At 34.5% G+C, this 22,565-nt stretch overlaps 1 protein-coding gene and 2 non-coding genes across 4 annotated transcripts; 1 reads left to right on the plus strand and 2 right to left on the minus strand.

Moving 5' to 3' along the window:
• The first annotated feature begins 11,925 nt into the window (after positions 1–11,925).
• Positions 11,926–15,690, plus strand: LOC145014991 (uncharacterized). 2 transcript variants are annotated; one of them, XM_078973531.1, is made up of 6 exons: positions 11,926–12,097; positions 13,081–14,314; positions 14,402–14,480; positions 14,602–15,023; positions 15,137–15,235; positions 15,371–15,690. In XM_078973531.1, the coding sequence occupies exons 2-6, from the start codon at positions 13,139–13,141 to the stop codon at positions 15,566–15,568; spliced, it is 1,974 nt and encodes a 657-aa protein (XP_078829657.1). In that variant the 5' UTR covers positions 11,926–12,097; positions 13,081–13,138; the 3' UTR covers positions 15,569–15,690. The 2 variants fall into 2 exon arrangements, with proteins under 2 accessions (XP_078829657.1, XP_078829597.1); XM_078973471.1 differs by having other exon boundaries at positions 13,086–14,314.
• A 557-nt stretch (positions 15,691–16,247) lies between these two features.
• On the minus strand, positions 16,248–16,444 carry LOC145027872 (U2 spliceosomal RNA). Its single transcript, XR_013675635.1, has one exon. It is a non-coding gene; the product is annotated as a U2 spliceosomal RNA (small nuclear RNA).
• A 3,128-nt stretch (positions 16,445–19,572) lies between these two features.
• Positions 19,573–19,771, minus strand: LOC145027873 (U2 spliceosomal RNA). The gene has a single exon (XR_013675636.1). It is a non-coding gene; the product is annotated as a U2 spliceosomal RNA (small nuclear RNA).
• Positions 19,772–22,565: the final 2,794 nt, after the last annotated feature.

The raw sequence follows: 22,565 nt of genomic DNA on the forward strand, positions 1-22,565 counted from the left end.
CTGGAAACCCTAATGGAAGTGTTCTCCACGTTTTTGGGGCCTAAGGGGTCCTTTATATACTAGTGTGGGCTTCTAGGGTTTCAGTCAAAACCCTAATGGACAGCTTAAACTCTAAGCAGCCCATGGAACCTTCTGGACAAGGCTATGGACGAAAATATGATGGGCTTCCATCACAATTTCGTTCACTCCTTATTCCTATAGCATTCCTTAGCCCAATAACTCAATTATCCAATAATTGCAGTCCAGTCCCCTATATTTAATTAATCTCTTTTAGCCACAAAATTAATTCTTAATTAATTCTTGACTAATATTAATTAAACAATATGATTTCTCCTTTAATATATTATTCTCATAATATATTAATAAATCATATTTAAACCTTTCTCTCCTTAAATCATCCTACATATTGCTATGGTGAAGGCAACCCAAAAGGACCATGCTCATAATCGGGTCAAGTACATACCAAAATAGTTATGGACTTAGACACTAATCTAACACTATCTTGTGGCAGTGGTGGCACTCTGCCTCCTTTGGGTTGGAGCAAGGCTTAGCGGGATCAACTTTGGTCCCACTAGAAGAGGCACCATCTCGGGCTTTCACCTTGCGATAGTTATTCGATGAAGCTTTCCTCTTCTTTCCCTTCCCTTGACCAATAGCCAAGACAGGAGCAGCAGACGGATTGGGAGTAGGTGCAACAGACTTGTCCTTGAAGTTGCTCTCAGCGACCCTCAAGAGACCTTGGAGTTTGCTTAGGGTGACCTCCTCTTTGTTCATGTGGTAGGTCATCCTAAATTGATTGTACATCGGAGGCAAAGAGTGAAGCACCATGTCGATCGCCAAGTCTTCACCAAAGTCAACATTTAACTTGCGAAGGCGGTCGACATACCTTTGCATCTTTTGCAGGTGCACAGTAAGAGATTCTCCATGACCCATCTTAGCGGAGATCATGTTAGTGAAAATCTCATAACGCTCTTGTCTCGCGTTTTGGTGGTATCTCTCCAACAAGTCTTGATGCATCTCGTATGGATACATGTCCTCGTAGGACTTTTGGAATTCGGAGTTCATGGTGGCGATCATGATGCAATGTACATTCGTTGCATCTCGCTCATGAGTTTCAAAGGCGGTGATTTCTTCGGGAGTAGCAACTTCGGGGTTGATTTTCTCATACTCCTTATCCTCATAGCGACCAATGGTGCGAATGTATCTTATCCATTCGCTAAAGTTCGTTCCATCGAAGGTGACCTTTTGGCAAAGGCTCATCAACGTGAAAGAACTAGCAGCAGCGTTGTTTGCGTTCGACATCTTCAATTAGAAAAAGGACAAAGATAGATTAGAACAATAATCCCTAATTATCACCCAATAAGAAAATTAGGGCTAGGATCCAACAATAACATTTACATACTAGAAAAGGGATGCCGTAATCTAACATGCAAATAAATTGAAGGTAAGTGAATGACGATTCACTAATTCTCCATTACAAAACTTAAACTATTAGTCCTAAGTGTTTTTGAGAATTCCTAGGTTCGGATGAGATTCATTGAACTATTCAATGGCATGTTTAAATCTCGATATGGCCCTCTTGTTTGTGACTGGGATGCCGAGGATCACAAAGCGGGTGTGAATTACCATGCAAATTCACATGGTGCCTTCATTGTAACGATCACCTATTCGATGTGCCGGTAAACCACACACGCTCCATCGAACTATGATAAACAATGAATCACCCCTTGCCACCTTAGCTTAGAACCAATTAGTGTGCCGGTAAACCACACACGCTCCACTAACTTCTTAGCAAGGTGCAAAGTGTAACTTCATGGGATTGCATCAATTCACTTTTCCTAAAGTAACTAAGATCGGGAAATTTTTTAAAACATGTAGTTACTTTGTATTTCTTATTATACTTTTAATGAGAAGATGAGGTTGCCCTATCCTACCCGTTCGGCTAACGACCCTCCACCAATCAAGCAAGCGGTGGGTGTGAGTGTACACCCATTAAGCACCATTTTATAGGCCGCAACCTTATACCCACATTATAGATCGGCTTCGTGAATGAGGCCTACTAACGGTAAGACTAGCATTTAGTTATACATATATATATATATATATATATATATATATATATATATATATATATATATTATTCTAGTAATATCATATTAGTATAGGGCTGTATTTTAAAACTTTTCAAAATCTAGGGTTTGAAATTTAAGTTGCCTAAATTAAAACTTTTAATCACAAATATAAATTTCAAAACTTTAGGGTAGGTTTTAAACATTTAAAACATGAAGGATCAAATAACAAATAATTCCAATTAACAATTAATATCCTAATTATCTTTATTTGATTTATCCAAGATTTCTTTTAAGATAATTATCAAAATAATTAATCATTTATCACATAAGGAAATTAAATATTTTATTAGATGATAAATATCTTTAATTAGATCAAGATTATAGTCATATATATCAAAAAACGGATTAGGGTTGATCTAATATGATTAAGGTAAGTTTCCATAAGATAAACATGAAAAAATCCCGGTTTTGCCTAAGCCTGACGCCCGGACTCGCCGAGTACACAAAGAGACTCGCCGAGTCAGGCCTACTCGCCGAGTCCACTTTGGAACTCGCCGAGTCCATGACTCATAAACCCAAAATCGAATTTTGCAGGTTTGTTTCAGTTAATCAAGCAACAATTTAAAGAAAGCCAAGCTAGGCTCTGATACCACTGATGGGTTTTAGCCATAAGAATTTTCCTATGTGCGCATGCAAAACCCTAATGCTTGGATCTAGGCTTTCTAATTAAACATGCTTTGAATCCAAGACTTCTAATGGCTAATTAGGTTAAATAACAACATTGAAATAGATCTAGAATCATACCTTTGGATTCCTTGTTGATCTTGTTGTCTTGGAGCTTCTAGAGTCACAAATGTCACTCCTCTAATGGCTTACAAACACCAATAGCAAACAAGATGATTTAGGAGAGAGGAGAGGGGAGGAATTCGGCCAGAGTATCTCTACTTTAGATGGTGTGTCGAATTCCCTCACCCCTAGGGTCTATTCATACTTGTAGACTCCTTAAGGATTACAGCTTTAACCATAATCGGATAACTTAGACTTTAAGTTGATCCATATCCTTTCCTTGATAACCCTATGGACGATTTTGGCTTATCCAAGCCCTAGAAATCGTCCATCCTATCTAGGATAAGGATTTATAGTCTAAAGTGTAACTATCAAACAATTGACAGTTTATACCCTCTTATTTAATTAATCTCTTTAAGTCACCAAATTAATTCCAATTAATTTATGACTTATATTAATCAAATAACCATATATTATTCCTTATAATATTTACTCTCTCTTAACAAATCATCCATCAAGTTGCTATGGTGAAGGCAACCCAAAAGGACGATGCACAACCGGATCAAATACTTGCCTAATATAGTTGCAGCCTTAGACACTATTCCAACAAAAATGTTTGGGATGTCATCGTCAATACAGAAACATAAGCATAAATAGAACTTACATTTATTTACACTAGTGGTCTACATATTTTTAATCTCTCAGTGTGACTTCATATCAATACATGTGATGTAAATAAACTGAGTGGGTCAGGTTGGGAAACCTGGTGAGTACATAGGGATTTCAATCCCACAATGTTATACCATATATATAGTTTAAAACTCACAAAATATACAATTTCACCATATATATATATATATATATATATATATATATATATATATATATATATATATATATATAAACAACTCTTGTCCCACCCCGTCGATCCTCACAATAAGGCTATACATACTCTCGGACCTAAGATTAGTCGCTTTACCTACTCCATACTCCCGGATCAGAAATGAATGAATTTACAAAATCCATACTCTCAGACTAGGGACGAATGACTAATCCGTACTCTTGGATTAATGATGAATGATTATGCCTAATCCATACTCTCGGACTAAGGAAAATGACTAATCCATACTCTCGGATTAATGACGAATGATTATGCCTAATCCATATTCTCGGACTAGGGACAATGATTATGTCTAATCCATACTCTCGGATAAGTGACATATACTAACTTCTATTCTCTGAGTTTAACTCACTTGTACTCGTAAGAATATACTACCCAATATTCCTCATATTTAATTTAGGTCTACTCTTTATCCTAAATTATCAAATATAATCAGGTATGTTCTTTAACACGAATTTCAAGCAACATCAATTAACTCGCACATAAACATATAATTAATACTTCAATCAATACTTGTATTAAAATCATGTTCATGAAAGGGACTATGCACTCAGTTGATAGGTGGTGACTCAGCACTCGGACAACGCTTCGATACTCTCAAAACAACTTTCCTTCGATAAAACCTAGTACCAATACCACTAGGGTTTAGTCTAACGATAACCGCGACAAATTAATAGTCTGACTATTATTATTATTATATAAGCGTTAAATAACACTCAATATAACTCATAATAATAGCCCAAATAATTATTTTAAGGACCTAATAACATTCCTATAATTATTTTAAAGCTATATTAAAAGTTGCGTAAGCGTAGCACCCTTACAACGAATTTTATCGAAAACTGGAACTTTATTTGGAGCAGTGTTTCGAAACCGAAAAACTCTTTTTCTTGGGACTCCGGGAGCCTCGGGGCTTCCCTCGGGAGCTGGGGGGTTTTCCTAGGGTTTAGGGGGGTTTGGGGAGCTAGAGAGAGAAAGAATATATAGAGAGAGAAGGAGATTTTGGTGTGAAAATGGAGGCAGCCTCGGCCTCCTTTTATAGCCATGAGGTCTTCACTATGCGGGGCGTAGATCCGAAGTACGCAGCGCGTACTTCCGATGCCGTACCGACGTGTCGATGATCTGCTGGGGCGATGTGGGCGAAGCTGGACCGAGGATGGATAAGCGAACGCGGCGCGTACGAGACCGAACGCTGGGCGTAGCAAGGGGCGATGTGGAATTGATCAGAAGTGAGCCTTGTCATCGGCATCGGACGGCTGTGGTGCTGCCATGTCAGCTACTTCGCACCAGGTCTCGCAATTTCACTTTCCGACTTCTAAAAATCATAAATTTCGCATACGAACTCCGTTTTCGAAGTTCTTTATATCCACGCGAAGGCGGGAACGTACTCTACAACTTTTGTTTAGACTTCGTTGGCTAAATTTGATTCGATTTTAAATTTTATATTATTAACAGACCGGGACAGGATTGATCCGTTAAATTCTCATAACTTCTTCATCCGATGTCCGTTTTCGCCCATCTTTTTCTCGTTACGCTACTCTTATCGAGATCTTCGATTCTTGTTTAGGTCATGTTGGCTAAAAACCGCTCGATCTAACATTCGAATTTCGGGTTGTACACTGCTAATCCGAAACTTCGAAAAACCATAACTTCTTCATACGAAGTCAGATTTGGGCGTTCTTTTTATCGATGTTCTTAGTTTAACATATTCTACGACTTTCGTTTAGATCGCTAAGGCTAAATCTCGCTCTATCGTAAATTCACTATTTACGCTTCCCGGTATCGTACCGGTTCCGTCGCGAAACTTCAACGGGTCATAACTTCTTCGTTATAAATCGGATTTCGGCGTTCTTTATATGCACGAAAACCTTGTGACATATTCTACAGCTTGGTTAAGATTATTTATTCTAAATAATATTTTGTCAAAAAGTCATTTTCGACCCCTATTGCCTCTAAATTGACTATCCCGGATCTATGGGCGTTACACAAACCCATGGATTTGAGGGTTTCTTGCATATTTAAGCACCTTAACTCCCAATTTAGGGGATCCTCTCCAGCCTCTATATTTCCCAAAACGAAACCCTAGCCCCTCTTCTATGGTTATGAGCTTGGTGGCTTGATTTTGAATTGGTTCCTATTGTGTTAGTGAAGCTTGTGAATAAAGAACTCCTTATTGGTGCAAAAAAGCATAGAGCAAGACTATATCCATCATATTCTTCAAGTTTATGGACCTTTAGAAGTAAAAAACTTGATCCTTATTCTTTCGAGATTCAAGTTTAAGGTTATTAATGAGTGAAATTGGTCCCTTATTGAAAGCTATTGGAATTTGGAAACTCCATATATTACTATGTGACTATTGTGGTCATGAACATCTTTTAATGGAGAGAAATGGGTATTGACCTGAGTGTTTATGGTCTATTGTTCAAGTTTTGGTCATATTAAGATCTTAATGGACTTAGGGTTTAAGATCTTGTCTTGTATGGATTCCTAATAGATAAAGTTGGAAACCTCATGCATCAAATCATTGAGAATAAGTAGATATGGAAGTATGAGCCTTGATCTGTAAGGATTAAGATCTTAATGGGATAAATGACATTATGCCAATGGCCACGACGTGGCCAATGGATAGCCACGACATGGTGAAGGTTAGATATTCGACTGTTTTGTACTAGCATTGCCATAGTGTGACATCCCCCATTTTTTTCATAACCAATTAAAACATTTTCTTTATGCTTGATAATCTGAGATGCTAAAATTCCTCGTTAAACAAAACATTTTTGAGAAAACAAAAGTAATTGTATTTATTTAAAACTTTGAGGATGTTATCGTTCATATCCAAACATACATTACATCTTAAATATTAAAGGTCCTGAAACTACTTATTAAATGCCCATCTTTTTATTCCACTCAGCATCCTAACTAGACTTCGACAACCTTACATCCGCTGCTTGTGATGCATAAAATGAGTGGGTAAAGTTTGGGAAATATTGGTGAGATGCATAGGAATTTCAAGCCCATAGACCATAGTAATTTAATGACAATAAATTATATCATTCCTGCAAACAATGTTGTCAAATTATATATAAGATCTGACATAAGACCAATTACCCAATCCAACCGATCCTCATATATCCTAGCTCAACAATCATATGGAAGAATCACCTTACTTGATGAATTGTCTGAGTATCCGTTTGACTACACATCCAGGGAGTCCTTGGCCAGTTTAAATCATATATAAGACAACCAATGTTCAAAGATTTGATAAATATGGTATCCTATTTTGTCTACGTTCATGGGTTATAAGTTCATGCTATCAACGTAATTCATTAGACCTCCTAGAATAGTCAAGTTTTATCATCTAATTTGGTCGATGACCCATACATGCTTGCCAGTTGTATGATCTGGACCCACCGTTTATGGTCATCCAAGAAATAGGAGGAATATGACATTCTGTCATCCGACCCCGCACTTTAGTACTTTACCCCATAATTAGACCTATATAATGTCTAACTTATAACCATTCCAAATTTATGCTAAAGGTAATATATATCCAATAAAGTTCCTAACCCAATGGTGCTATCATATTTATACAAGTAGCACATAACATAAATAATACATGTAAGCATTTAATATCGCTCATAAGTACTAATACTTTTAATGCAATATTATGTTCTTGATATTAACTACGCACTCACCTGACAAAATGTTTGGTGGTTGGTGAATCGGGCAGAGCTTTGCCTCATACCTTTTTCCAAAAGTCCTAGATGTACATACCGCTAAGTCTTAGCCTAATTTCATATTTCATGCAACTATTACCGTAAGGGCTTATATTTCTCAATAGTATTAATGAATACTAAGAATTCTATCAAATAAGAATCAACCAGGCAGGAAAGTTGGGAGGCAAGACCATTTCAGCATATAGCCCTTATAAAATCCAACAACCAAGCTAACATGACCATTCTAGACACTTATCTCGTAAGTGGATCAATTAGTATAACAAATTGGAATCACTAATAAATATTATTTATAGGTTCTTAATAACGAATTATAACTATAAATGTAAGTTACACTGACAATACTAGAGTGTAACTTAACTTACAAAGGTTCTTCATGACAAAAGTTAGGAAATTGCACTAGCAGAGCTTATACTCACTAGCTACTACTACTTTAGGGATCACAGGGCTTCGCCAAAGACTAAAACTGAGCAACAACAGGCTAAAACTCAAAGAATACCAAGAGAGTCAGTTTGTAGGGGTGAGGGATTTACACTGGAGACAGAATGTTATTTATAGGAAGGAAAACTGGCTTGTGTGCCACGCACAGACCAGGTGCACGCCACACACCTGACATGGTCGACCTATATGCACCTGACACGTGTTCGGATATGAGTGGGGCTGCGTGGTTGCTTATGGAACGCTTTGCGCGTCACACACGCGTGCCATTTTTCATATTTTCAAAATTGCGTATGTTCTTTATACGAGCATCATTTTTGATATTCTTTATATCCACATGTAGCTATCAATTGTATCTACAACTTTCATTTAGATTCCATCAACTAAATTTGATTTTTTTTTCACACATACTTAAGCTGTTAAAGCCCATATAAATGCATATCTTCCTCATCCGAAGTCCATTTTCGACTGTCTTTATATCGTTGGTATTCTATTAACGAGATCTTCGATTCTCGTTTAGGTTGTGTTGACTAAAAATTAACCGATCTAAAATTCGATTTATGTGCGCACACTGCTGCGTTGAATCTTAGAAAAACCATAACTTCCTATAATAAATTCAGTTTTATACGTTATCTATATGCATGCTCTCGGTTGAACGACTACTACGATTTTAATTTAGACTACTTAGGCTAAAAACAATTTATCAGGATTTCACTTTTTTACGATACGAAGAGTCATGTCGGTTTAATCGCGCAACATCGAATAAACATAATTTATTTGTTCTAAGTCGGATTCGAATGTTCCTTATATATCTAAAATCTTTATTGCATATACTACAATTAGGTTAAAATTGTTTGTTCTAAATAATCTTCTATTTTTTACGCTTATTTTAATCTTATTTACTATATTATTAAATGCTTATACAATTGCATAAGATATTGTATAAAACACATAAGCACATAAATATATGAATAATTATTTCTAATTTATTTATATAAATGTTACAATAGTTGACCAAAATAATTACAAATGATACACGCGACATGGTCCAGGGGGCCCACTATGTGGCAATGTCCTGTATGTTAACTGTTTGTCTTAATATTTTCATGAAGTGGGCAAGGAGGGCCCACTACATTGTTAGAAATTTGGGTTTAGAAAGGTTTGGAAATTCTGAGAATTGTGATTATCACTTTCAAATCGAAGTATTTGGTGGTACTCCCAAATCTTCAATTGGATAAGACTCAGAGAGACAAGAACAAAGAATGTTTGATGATATTTTCGTATGTACCAGAAAATGAGACCAAAACCAACTTTCAACAACTTTGTTTGAAAACTGTCATATGACAGTTTTAAACTGTCATAAAACCATAAAAACTGTCATAAAACGGATATATGGATAAGGGTCAAACCAATGGTCAATTATTTGGAAAATCAATTATTTGGACCCCGCCAGGGGCTGCCGCCCCTTGGACCCCGCTCCCAGGGGCGCTGCCCCCGGACCCCCGTTCGTTCAGGGGTTTCGCCCCTAAATGACAGTGTACTTTGAAACTTGATCAAACTTAAACAAGTGTGTACTCCACACCTTCCTTACTTGTTTAATATTTATCAAGATCATTTTTGGTCAACACAAAGTAATCTTATTACACTTAAATAACATTGATGATCAAAATCACCAACATACATGGAGGTTACTGAAGTTGACTTTAACCGTATAATTTTTGACTTTATTGACTTTTGGTTAAATTGTTGGGTCTAGAATGTAGCCTAAGGTGTGGCATTGTATAATTCGATGGGTGGATTGTAGCACTAGTTTTGTGACATTAAGAAGTGGCTTGTTCGACTTCGAGAGAGAAATACGAGTCTCCCCGTTATACTATGTAGGATGCTAGTTGTTTTTGTGACTTTTGCATTGTATGATGGGTGAGACTCATTATGATGGGCGGGCCACGATATTATGTGATATTTTGGGAAACTTACTAAGCTTTGTGCTTACGATTTTATGGGTTAAACATTTCATGTACTTCTGGTTCCAAAGGGAAGGACCCGATGTGGTCGCACAACATCCCCGTGATTTTATTCCGCACTTTTATTTGGATTTACTTGATGTTGAGAATATCTTTTTTGAATGGCGGATGATGTTGAGAATATTTATATTGTGGTTGGTCTTGAACAATTTAGTTGTATCTTTTTGGATGGTTTGAAAGTGAAATTTTTGCCGATATTTTTTTGTACGTTACAACAACATATTAATTTTGAGTTTGTCTCAAGTTAGATTGCTTTTTGTCAAGGCTAAAGTCCAAAGAGTTTAAGATATCTTAAAGAAACAAAACACAAAAGAATACATTATATAAATATTCATAAATCGTTGGAATAGGTATCAATCCAAACGAGAATACTATAAAGAATGCAACTAATTAACAAGTCATTCTAGATGGTATGTGTTATAAGAAATAAAACGATATTGACCTCTAGAATGGATTCTCAAGGGCTATAAAGTCACATAATTCTACTTTTGTTCCGTAATCTAAAAAAAATGTTACGTGAGACCCGGGTTTACACGTTTGTTTAAAAAAAAACTTCGATAATGTTATAATATTTTTAAGTTAATTTATGGTTTAATCTCAACTTTTATTTTTTAACAGAAAAATCCTGAATATTTTATATTTTGCTAAAATTAACGACATAATCCATATTCTTTTTCAACAAAAAATGACAGATTAATTATCGTATAAAATTAGATAATCGAGATTTTTCTAATTCAAAAAATAAATGTTTGGATTAAATTGTAAGTTGAAATATCGTAACTTTATAGGAGATTTTCCTTAAAAAACCAACATGGAAACATCACTTAATTTTAAGGATGTGAATTGGTTTGGAATCAGTTAAGGAGTGAACATGAAAACGAGAACCAAAATGAATACTTGCAATCCATTCAAATTGGTTTCGGTTCTATTAAGAAATGTGTTATCTAAAAAACTATTTTTTATCAAAGTTGGGCACAATGATGAACCGATGAAACTGAAAACCAAAACCAAATACCACCAATCGGTTTCGGTTCCATTTTAATTTTTGATTGAAAAATTCATCCCTACATCATTTATCTTATTTATATTAAAGAAAGTGATAGGTTAAAGAAGCATATAGTATTAAATGGCTTCTACCCCAATGGTATTCGATGTTGCCATTCATTTTTGAGGTCGAAGGTTCAAAATAGGGGTGTCGAACGGGTAAAACTTTCGGGTTTCGGGTAGAACAGGTATTTCCTTAAGAAAATAATACCTGATACCCGACCTATATTATAATTCGGGTTTTCAGATTTCGGGTTTGAGGGCGGGTCGGGTAATTAACGGGTATACCCGAAAATTTCTTAAATGACACTTATTGATATTATTATTTTTATTTTATTATTATTATATATTTTTTTAAATACATGTTTGTTGGTTTAATAAAGAATCGGGTAGAAAATACTCCATATAATTAATAAGTACATATATAATAACAATACAAATCATTATAATATGTTATGTACTTTTTTAATTCCATATCGTGCCATAGTGAGAAATTGAGAATTGTGATGACGGTTCAGGACTTCAGCTTCAACGTCGACTGTCGAGTCGTCGTTTATAAAAAGGAAACAAAGGGTTTTGTTTTATTTGAAGTGTGCGTACGTGACTGTATTATATATTTGGTATTATTTAAAAAACGAATTCGATGCCGAAAATAAATATTCATACCTAAAACCCAACCTATATTATTATCGGGTTAACCTATTACCCGAATGTTAATACCAGTTACCCGAATTCGAAACGTGTCGGATGGGTAGAATGGTTTCGGGTTTTTTTCGACAGACCTAGTTCAAATCCCACTGTCCACGGAAGTGAAATAATTTAGGAGTAATTAAATATATATTTGTATTAAAAAAAAGATTGAAAAAAAAAACATATAGGTAATGGTGTAACGCTGGTAAAAATGAAAGTGAGGTATAAGTATAACACCCGATAAAAGCGCTCCTGGTCCGCCCATTCAAAACCCTAGTTGCCGCCAAACGTGTTGGCGCCAGATCTAAACCAAGTATATTACTATTTCCTCGTCTTCATCACCGAAGCTATATTCTAACCACATCTACTATCTACCTCTCACTTCTTGCCGGAGATACAACCATTCTGGTAAATCACAAATATTCTATTTAGAAATTCCAGTTTGATGCTTATTTTAGGACTTTAATCGCTTCTTGTTTATACGTCTAGTAGATCTGCCTTGATTTGGTTGGTATGTAGATTTTTTTGCTCGCGTAATTTACAATTTTTGTTAGTTTGTCGGAAGGAGGTTCAAATCCAGTTTTAGAAAAAGACGAAGGGAGCTTGTAGGCGTTCGATTAGCTCTTGCTTGGAATTTATCCCAAGTAACTTCGTGCCAAATACGCTTTACTAATTATTTAGGGTTTCTTTTAGATTCGCTAGATTTTTCATGTTATTTGACTGCATTTAGGTTTGCGCGACTTGTTCATGATCTAGTTAAGGTAGAGTCCGCACATCACTTTCTCTCTGGTCGTTATGGTTTCACGAATCGATATTATTTCGGGCGTTATTGGTTATTAATATATTTTTTTGCTTAATCGAAGAGGAATACTTTTAATCATTCGTCGTAGAAGAGTAGATGGTTGAGTCTTTGGAATTAGTGGGAAACCAATGAGTGTTAGTCGAAAGGGGGCACAAAAGTGATACCATGTACATTTGCATCTGTAAGAAATAGTTGATTCATCCAAATATTTTTTGCTTGTCCAATCTCAATGTAAGTCTATCCCTGAAACAAGGTTTTTAGTTAATAAATGTTTGGTGCTACTGAATGGTGTAATGAGTTCATGAGTTTTGTCTTTTGAGAGCATTACAGTCAATGACATGCAACCATTACTTATAGTTATAATTGTATTTGTTTATACATGCAGATATTGTTGTGGTTTGAATGTTTGGATTGAGTCTTGATTTTAGGTCCTTAATGTATAATCTTTCAACTTATGTTTAATAAGCATTGATATCTTTTAGGTATTTTTAGTTAATTTCAATGTTCAATTTCTTCATATGGTTAACTTATTCGGTACATCTCCATATGAAATCATTCTTTAATTATATCTGCTTTCTTTTTTGGACAGAACAGTTACACCATAATAGAGTGTTCAAGCGACACTCAAAGGGGTTGCTTGTCAAGTAATGAAGTTAAGACCTTGCATTACTTCTCATTTTATCTCAGTTATAGAAGACGGCATGGTGAAAAAAGTTCACAACAGGGATTCAAATGGAAGCCCATTTGTCAGATTCAAGAATCTAAAAGATATATATAAAGCTGAAGATGCTATGCTCCAGAATGGTTATGATGGCACAAAGTTTAATAGTATCAGTACAGGGAATGAACACACAAACCTGCCCTTTGCAGATAGAACAACAAAAACAAGAAATGGTTATGCTTTTGAAGAGGATCAACCAGAATCTTCATCAAATGAAGATAGTTCTGATGAGCTGACATTATCACAGTTTGTTAAGAAGTCTGTAAAAAAGAAAAGAAAAGCTTCAGAATCTGTTCTGACTTTAAAGTCAGATTATGATGATTCGGATCTCAGTCAACCACTGTTTAAATTTAGAGTCAAGGCTCCAAAGACTTCACCCAAGAAGATGCCTGCAACAGAAAGTTTTCCAGGATCTGTTAATGTCAAAGTTGAAGAATCTTGTGAAGTGGAGTCTTTTGAATTCAGAAAGAGTTCTCATTGTAATGGGCCACCATCATTCATTGCATCTGAATCTGGAATCAAAGCTGAAGAATCTTTTGTATGCAGAGAGAGTACTCACAATAATATGCCAGCAATATTCATTGCTTCTGAATCTGGGGTTGTTTTTCTCAATCATGAACTAAAGAGCAATAAATCAGGTTCATCTACAAATGAAGGGGAAATTTGCGAGATCAATGAAGCTTCACTTGATGATTTGGATGACACCAAGGACATGGTGTTGGATGATGAAGAAAACATGGAAAGTTTAACTGTAAGTTCCATGGAAGAAGATTCTCCTGTTGAAGATCTGACTACAAGCACATCTGATTACTCTCAAAGTCAACCAACACCTGAGGAAGTCAACTATATCTGTGATCTTCAAGATTCAGTGAATGCTGATGTGGACTTGAACACTTTGAATTCAGAAAACATTTGTGTTTCTGAGGAGACTGCTATTATTCAGGACCAGCCCTCTGTTATTCCTCCTAATGCTAATGCTGATTCAGAAGAAAAGTTCTTCAATCAAAACTATCAAACTGAAATCATGAAAGAGGCATCAGTGATTAGAAACCCGAATTGCATAGAACCCCGAAATCCTGAAAGGCTTCCTTCAACAAGAAAGGTACTTGCTAATTGTATATTCAGTTATTCATCATCAAATTTCTTATTTTCTACTTTGAAATATGCTTATCATGTGTGTATTTTACAGGCTATTTCTCCAACCTCTCAAGAAAAGCTATGTATGGCAATGAAATCCCCTGAGTTATTAGATGACATGGACCATTACAGTAAGTCAGTAGATACAATAGTTTCACATGCTTTCTTTTATGCTCTTAATTCACAAAGCTGTAGTAAAACACTCCAATATCATGTTTATTCTGGTTTTAACATATGATCTTGACTTTTCAGAATGCAAGGAGAAACTGTCCTTTGAAGAACAATCTGATAACAAGTTTTCATCAACTACTTCAAATATCAACTACAGTGAACCAAATTCTCTTCCTCAACAGGCGAAATCTGTTATCTCTACCAAAACCATGGTTAAAAAACCAAAAAGTTACAAAAAAGGTTCACCTGAAAAAAGCCTTCCACCTAAAGGCTGTCTGGATGGGCCTCGGCTATGCCGCTCGCTTCCCCGCCTTAGCACAGGGTGCACCACCGTTCAAGGGTGTTCTGAAAGTGCCATTGCTTTCTCACAGAGACAGATGCATGACATTGAATCTTTAGCATCAAAGCTGATGAGTGAATTGAACTCCATGAAAGTCATTGTAGAAGAAAAATTGCTCTTTGAAGCTTATCGTTCCCCATCCTTGAAAAATGAGGCAGATGAGGTATTAAAATTTTCAAAACATGCCGGGTTACATTATGAGAGGGGCAATTATGTCTTTTTTCTTACACCTTTTTTGTTCATTTACTTGACTATTTTATTGACACTTTTTGGCAGGTGAAATCAGCCATTAAAAGTGCAACAAAAACCGAAGAATCGGCTAAAAAATGGTTGTCCATGATGACAAGGGATTGCAATCGTTTCTGTAAAATTATGGTTTGTGTTTTTTTCAACATAAACCTTTCAAAGCAGTTATAATTAGATACATTAAAAAAATACATAGATGTAATAAGTAGAAATGAAAGTAGGATGTTATAATATGGCTTTAATGATTGTATATTTTGTTTGCAGAAACTGAATGAGGACAATAATGATTCTGGTAGTGTTGTGAAGAGCGTGATTGAGGAGAAGGCTCCTCCTGTTCAAAAAGAAAAAGAAAGGAAGAAAATAAGTTTTGCAGATGAAGCTGGTGGAATGCTTTGTGATATCAAAGTCTATGAGATTGAGATTGAACAAAATTCCTTGGAATTGAAGCAAAATCCTGAATGACAAGAATCTTGTTGTAGCAGCATTTTTTTGTTGTTTGTTGTTGATACCCAAATGCTTGTTTATGCTCTAAATATAACCACCCATTTAACCATTACTTTATTGAAATCTTTTTTGGTTTTTAAGCAGTTATTTGTGATGGCTTTTCATTGGGATTTTAGATCCTTGGCAATAACATTAACATACATGATGGTCTGTTGTGACTTGTGAGTGTGTATAGTATTAATATGTGAAACTAATGATTTAATCATATACTGAACAAACGCAAGGTTGTTGTCATCTTCCGACTTTGCATAATCAGCTTTGAAAAATCCTACCATAACACACAACTTATATCAAAATTTTCAATTTAGACACATAACCTACGATTAGTTATCTCTGAGAAATCCAATGATGTTGATTTTTAATTTGTATTTCTTCAGCATAACACATAACTTATCTCAAAATTTTCATCTCTTCCTTCCAAGTTGTATTTCATTATGTGGAAATTGTTTTGAACAAGACTTCAATTACGTGGCATTGTAGAGATACGAAGCGCTTTTACTTAAAAAGTAGAAGCCATATATCAAATAAAAAAACCTTAGGTTAGGTGATTCATAATGAAGAGGTTGCAAGTATACATGTTTTCTAAAGAGCTCAAGAGAAATGAGACCCATTGATTTAAAAATTGAACTAGGAATTGGAAGGGTGCGCCAGGCCTTAGCAGTAGTGTAAGACCAAGGCGACGCGTGAAGAACCCCAGCAGCAAGCTACTGTAATGGGCCTTCCCCCATAAAAAATAAGATTAATATCGAGTAGGCCGATGGCCTACATATCAGATATTAAACTGATAAGAACAGATACTACACTTGATCTTAGCCAAAAGGCCGAGAAAGGTATGCCTCTTCCATTCCAGGGCTTTCCATTTTATAGCCATCTTTCTCTTCCTGCTTGCTTCACTAAGCCGATGTGGGATGCAAAGAACTTCACTACCTTCACACTCTTGGCTGTTCCTTCAGAACGAAAATTGTTATGATAATACTGTCAAGCTCTTTGTGTATATATTTAATTTAAATAAAATTTATACAATATATGCTTATAAGGTATAACTGTATTACTTTTGTCATTTGTGTTTAGTATAATTCAGTTAACTTACGTAATATGAAAATAACTTGATGGAGATTAATTATATATGATAAGTTTTTTCAAAGTTCAAACCGATTCTCATTCCAACTACAACCAAATGTCACAACCTAAAAATATAGTTGGCAACCTCTTTCATATACAAATAAAAAGAGGGAGATAGTGTGAAATGATTATATTTTCAGCTTTTAGAGTTGATTTGGTTTTATGGAATAAAATTGTAAAAAAGAATGGATTAATAATATAATTGAATGAGGTGATGAAACGATTCATGACATCAGTTATCATGTCTGATGGAGTATAAAAAAGATGCATTCAAAGATGTTGTTTGGCATGCATGAATAACTAATTAAACGAAATTTAAATTGGTAAATGATGAAAATTTGTTTGTTTAATGTAAATGAATTATGATCCAGATTGAGAATATGTCTTAGATATTTAATACATATGTATTTAATATTGTGATCAATATGTTTTTAGATATTGCTTTAGAAAATGGGATCATTTAAATTGAAAATGAACATAATCCAACAACATAGATTAACACATTTTTAGCAAGATAATTATAACCTACCAAAACCCAAGACTGAACCCCAAAATATTTTATTTAATTGCTGAATCAAGCAACTCAATAGTTTACTTCAAAATCACCAAAAAAACTATGGATGATTTTGTTTTCTCTATTTTCCATGTATCCTCATTTATGACTAATATGCTATGTGATAGACATGATACATTCATGGATTGGTTAACTTCAAACATACAACTCAGGTCTTCAATTTTTTAATGGACAAGTGATTTAACACAAACTATTTTTTTGGACTACTATCGAAAACAATTTTCTCCAAACCGGATCGGGTTTTAACCGAACAACAAAAAATGTTTAAACTTTATAATCATTTACTTATAGTCATAACATGACCTCTTCTTCTATCTCTAACTATGATGAAAATATTATAAGTATGCACATGTACAAAATACAAACCCCATCCTCCTCGACTCCAACATAGTCTTCATTCCTCTAAATCTCTCACATCATGATCATGTTGCTAGCAACATTAAAACCTTTTAAACCATATGGCTAATCTTATTTCCATTTTTCTTGTCGCCTCCTCAGTCCTCAACCCTTGGTGGTCCCATCATGAACATTTTGGAAGACGATTTCAACGACATCACAGAGGCATGAAATCTTTGTACTTAAGAAACTTGTCAATGGCCTCGTGCTTGCTGTCATATGACCCAAGATTCTCCTTCAGAAAATTCTCCACCTCTTGATTGCTCGAGACAAAATTCTAAGAAACTTATGTCTGAAAAAAAAAGCATATAAATTAATAACATTCTACATGTGTAACTAATTTATTGAAATAAAAAAAAGTATAATGCACAACATATGTTACATTTATATTACAACTTTGAACTTTTAGGTATTTATCAATGTTTCAAGACAATTTGGTGTTAAAGTAATATACCTTTTATTTTGTGTTTACTTTATAAGTAAATACTAATAATAAGTTACAATTTATATTACTTTTTTTAAGGACCTTAATGAGATCTTTTAAATGATATAGTATGTACACAAATTGATATTTAAAAACTATGCAAGTTAATTAAAACATGATAAGGTTAAAGGGTTAAAACATGATAAGGTGATAAGGTTCAAGAAGCATGCGTCACATCTGCCACACATTGACTATTGTACATGAGGTATTAAACAAAAAGGTAATATGTTCATTTTTATCATTTATCACAATAGTAGGATCCAAAATGAAGACCCGTTAGCACATTTTGTGTTTTAACTAGTGGCGTCACACCAAAAGTATTGGTTGGAAATGTTTTCATTTGTTGCCCTGTTGGAACCTAAGATTGTTACCGTTTATAATGTTTCGTTAAAGACACATAGAATGATGAAAATGTGTTTGTTTTTGTCTCGTTTTTTGTCGTTGTTTTTCTTGAAGGACCGTTTATGTCATTAACATGAAAATGAAACAAATAACTCTAAATACAAGGCAACCGCTTATCTATTCCAGATCTCTCTATCCCCTCTCCTAAACGACCGATGAAAGGTATATCAGAGCATTATCTCCAGAAATTTAATCTGGCTTACAAGATCATTATGACCCAAATTCAACATGAAGACATACTACATTGACCCAAGGTCATTTGGAATGTCACGTTTCAATTAATTATACAATAGATCAAAGAAGATCATTGAATCGTTATGATTGAAGTTTGGCTTAGTGATCCCTAACTATAGTCTCGTGAAGTTACAAAGATGTCTCGACAAAATCATGTATAAATCGTCTCGTGGGATAGTACCAGTTAAGTAATTTATTGGTGATGACATCTAACCATACCAAGCTCTTACAGTCCCCAATGTCAGCTGGAATGTTTCTGAAAAATCAGTTGTTCCCAGCATTAAGAATGGCAAGGGAAATCCAATTCAAATTGGTGCGGTTGCTTCAACTATTTGGAATTCACATCAAACTGCTAAAGATTGGTGTGTGTGTGTGTGTGTGTGTTTAGTGGTGGTCTGAGATGGTAGTTAGTGATTAACGAGAAATAAAAGTATAACAAAAAGATAAATAGAAAGGCGAAATAAGTACTCTAAAAAAACTACCGGCTTAACTGTTAGAGATTTAATGGTCCAAGGGCCACAGGTGCAATAAATGCAAGCTATATGGACTAGTCATGTAAAAATATCCAACAGTGGTACCAAAAATATAAATGTTGTCATACCACAAAGACCAGATGTGTGCTTATACTCGAAATCTTATTTCTACAACAAAATAACGGTAACCATAAAAACTCGTAAGTTACAATACATCTTCTTTTTAATCCTTTACTAAAAACGAAAGTAGAAAAATTAAATATTAAACTAGGAATTGGTGGGGTGCGCCTGGCCTTGGCAATAGCGTAAGACCAAGGCAACGCATGAAGAACCCCAGCAGCAAGCTACTGTAATGGGTACTCACCCCCATAAAAAATAAGAATAATATCGAGTAGGCCGATGGCCTACATATCAGATATTAAACTGATAAGAACAGATACTACACTTGATCTTAGCCAAAAGGCCGAGAAAGGTATGCCTCTTTCATTCCAGGGCTTTCCTTTTTATACCCATCTTTCTCTTCGCTGCTTGCTTCACTCAGCCGATGTGGGATGCAAAGAACTTCACTGCATTCCTTCACCAAGATGATTTTCATAATAGTGTTACAGTTTTTTGATATATATTTAAATCAAATTTATACAACATGTGTGTATAGTTGTATTATTTTTATTATTTTTGTTTTAAGTCTTATTCAGTTAACGTACATGAAGAGTTAATGTGAGACAAAAAAACAACTTGATGGGGATAATTATAAACTTATAAAAAAATTTATTGCTAGTCTATACTACAGCCAAATATCAAAACCCAAAAGACATAGTAGTTGTCAATATCTCCCTTTTTTGTTGTTATAGTTGATCATCGCCCTCTTCCAAGCCATCATCAAGATTTGTATTTATCCTAGTCCTTTTCATAAGTATTGGCCACCTCTCTCGTATACAAGTATAAAAAGTGGGAGATTGTGTGTTTGTGTGTATTTTGGCTTTTTTTGATATAGTTTTTTGAATTCTAAAAGTGTTTTTAGATAAAAGTGTTTGTTTGCTTATATTGGTTGTAAAATGAGTTTTTTAAAAAGCATTTTGATAAACTTTTATAGTGAAAAAAGTCTATAAGTCAATAAGATACTAAGGGGGTGTTTGGGATTGCGTTTGAAAAATGTTTATTTGCTTATTGGCTTTTTGAAAAGCTACTAAGTCAAAAAAAGTGTTTGGCAATCTCAAAAACTATTTTCATAATAGCTTTTCCATAAGCTTCAATAAGCACTTTTTAATAAACATTTAAAACGTGACTTTTTGAAACTGCTTATGACTTTTCGGTCAAAATAACTTCAAAAAAACAATTTTGAAGCCAAACATTTTTTAACTTGTTGACTTATTGGCTTTTTCACTATAAAAGCTTATCCAAACACTTTTGAAAACACTTTTTTTTACCACCACTATAAGTAAATAAGCACTTCTATCTAAAAGCACTTTTCTAGTTAAAAAAGCACTCCTAAACAACATCTAAATGTTTGACTTAAAAATGTTTTTTGAAGTTATTTTGGTTGAAAGTTTATAAACATATTCAAAAAGTCAAGTTTTACATGCTTATTAAAAATTATTTTTTGAAGCTTATGAAAAAACTATTCTAAAAGTGCTTATGAATTTGCCAAACACTTTTTTGACTTATTAGTTTTTCAAAAAGGTAATAAACCAATAAGCTCTTTTGAAAAGTTATCACAAACACTCATTTTGCTTCTATGGTTGTTTGGTTTATTGAATGAAATGACAAAAGAATGACAAGATAATGAAATGAGCAAATAATGATATTATTCATAAATTTTATACATTAACAATTAATGCATTCAAGTGTGTGTCCACATCGTTCTTCAAGTGAACTATTCTCCATGACTGGTCCTGAGGAATAAAATATTTTCAAAAGTCTAGTACGAGTCAGAAAAAGGGTCATTATTGCTATTATAAGTTTTTATTTTTAAATAAAAATATATAATAAAAAAAATTGGTCATGTGCTGCTTGCCACTTTGTCCCCCAACACCCCCATGCTATTCTTATGTATAGATAGTCATAGTTATCCATCACTTGATCACTGTCCTCATTATTAGGTAGGATATTTGGGTATTTCATCGCACGATCACTACTATCATAACTATGTAAGCTTTTTGGTTAATTGGTTCTATCATTATTTGACAACTATCATCATAATTAAGTAGGATCTTTAATTATTTCATCATTTAGTCGGTATAGTCTCAACATCATCTCTTTCTCAAATAAGACCACCATGTCAAACAAACACTCATATACATAACAATGTAGTCATCATTAAGTCTAGGAAAGCATGGTTACAAATTTTCCTCAAATTGCTCCTTATCACAAATAGTCGTATATATAACAATTTACTCATCTTTGGTTGTTACGTCAGCGTCACATCATTTACATCGTATTCTTCTCACCCCAAAAAACTATTAGAAAACATTATCACACCTACCATACTTTTCTTTTTTATTTTTTTTAAATATAATTTAATAATTATATAACTATTTAAATACATATTTATAATAATAATAATAGAGAAATATTCCATTAATTTAATTAAAACGATTACATAGCTAAAAACGATAATTAAATAAAAACGCTACCAATGACTTCCAGCCTAGCTGGGAAGAGGTATCGGGTTTAATACCCACGTGGGGTCAGAGGTTGGGAGTTCAATCTTTGCAAAATCCAATTTGGATGCCTTTTAAACTTGTGTCACATGTGGCGAAAATTTCCCTGAAAACCCCTACGGGGGCTGGGTTTGCCCTGTAAAGGAGCTCGAACACGAGGTGCTTGTTGAAATATACGAGTAGGCTTCTGTTTAATCATTTGTCGTTTTCAAAAAAAATAATAATAACTACATTTTTGGAGTGGAAAGGGTTGTAGTTTGTATGATAGAATGTATTGTAGTTGTGTAAGATGTTTGATACGGAATGAGGTTTATAGTAGTTTTTTTAAATAGACGTTTATGGCCATTAAGGGTGTTGGTTTTGAGTTTTTCGAGTGGTAATATCTTCAGTCGTGGTATACCCACCGCATCCCTGGGCGATGGGCGATGGGTATCGTGTTCATTGCACCACCACAGTGACACATCACCCGCCATAAGGTGCGGTTTGCCTCCACTCTGTATGGTCTTAACAATTATTATAACCATTTATGGAAACAACTTTTCATTCCTTTTGTCCTTTGGTTACAGTTTTGGCTCATCGCTCTTCTGTCCAACAAAATGAGATCCAACTC

This window comes from Lactuca saligna, chromosome 1 (assembly GCF_052625555.1).
Source record: "Lactuca saligna cultivar CGN05327 chromosome 1, ASM5262555v1, whole genome shotgun sequence".
Classification (NCBI taxonomy): Eukaryota; Viridiplantae; Streptophyta; class Magnoliopsida; order Asterales; family Asteraceae; genus Lactuca; species Lactuca saligna.

Bases quoted from the DNA above. Each gene is read 5' to 3' on its own strand.
- LOC145014991 (XM_078973531.1), top strand. From the start codon at position 13,139: ATGAAGTTAAGACCTTGCATTACTTCTCATTTTATCTCAGTTATAGAA. The intron at 14,315-14,401 runs GTACTTGCTAAT...TGTATTTTACAG, and splicing joins GGCTTCCTTCAACAAGAAAG to GCTATTTCTCCAACCTCTCA. The intron at 15,236-15,370 runs GTTTGTGTTTTT...TTTTGTTTGCAG, and splicing joins ATCGTTTCTGTAAAATTATG to AAACTGAATGAGGACAATAA.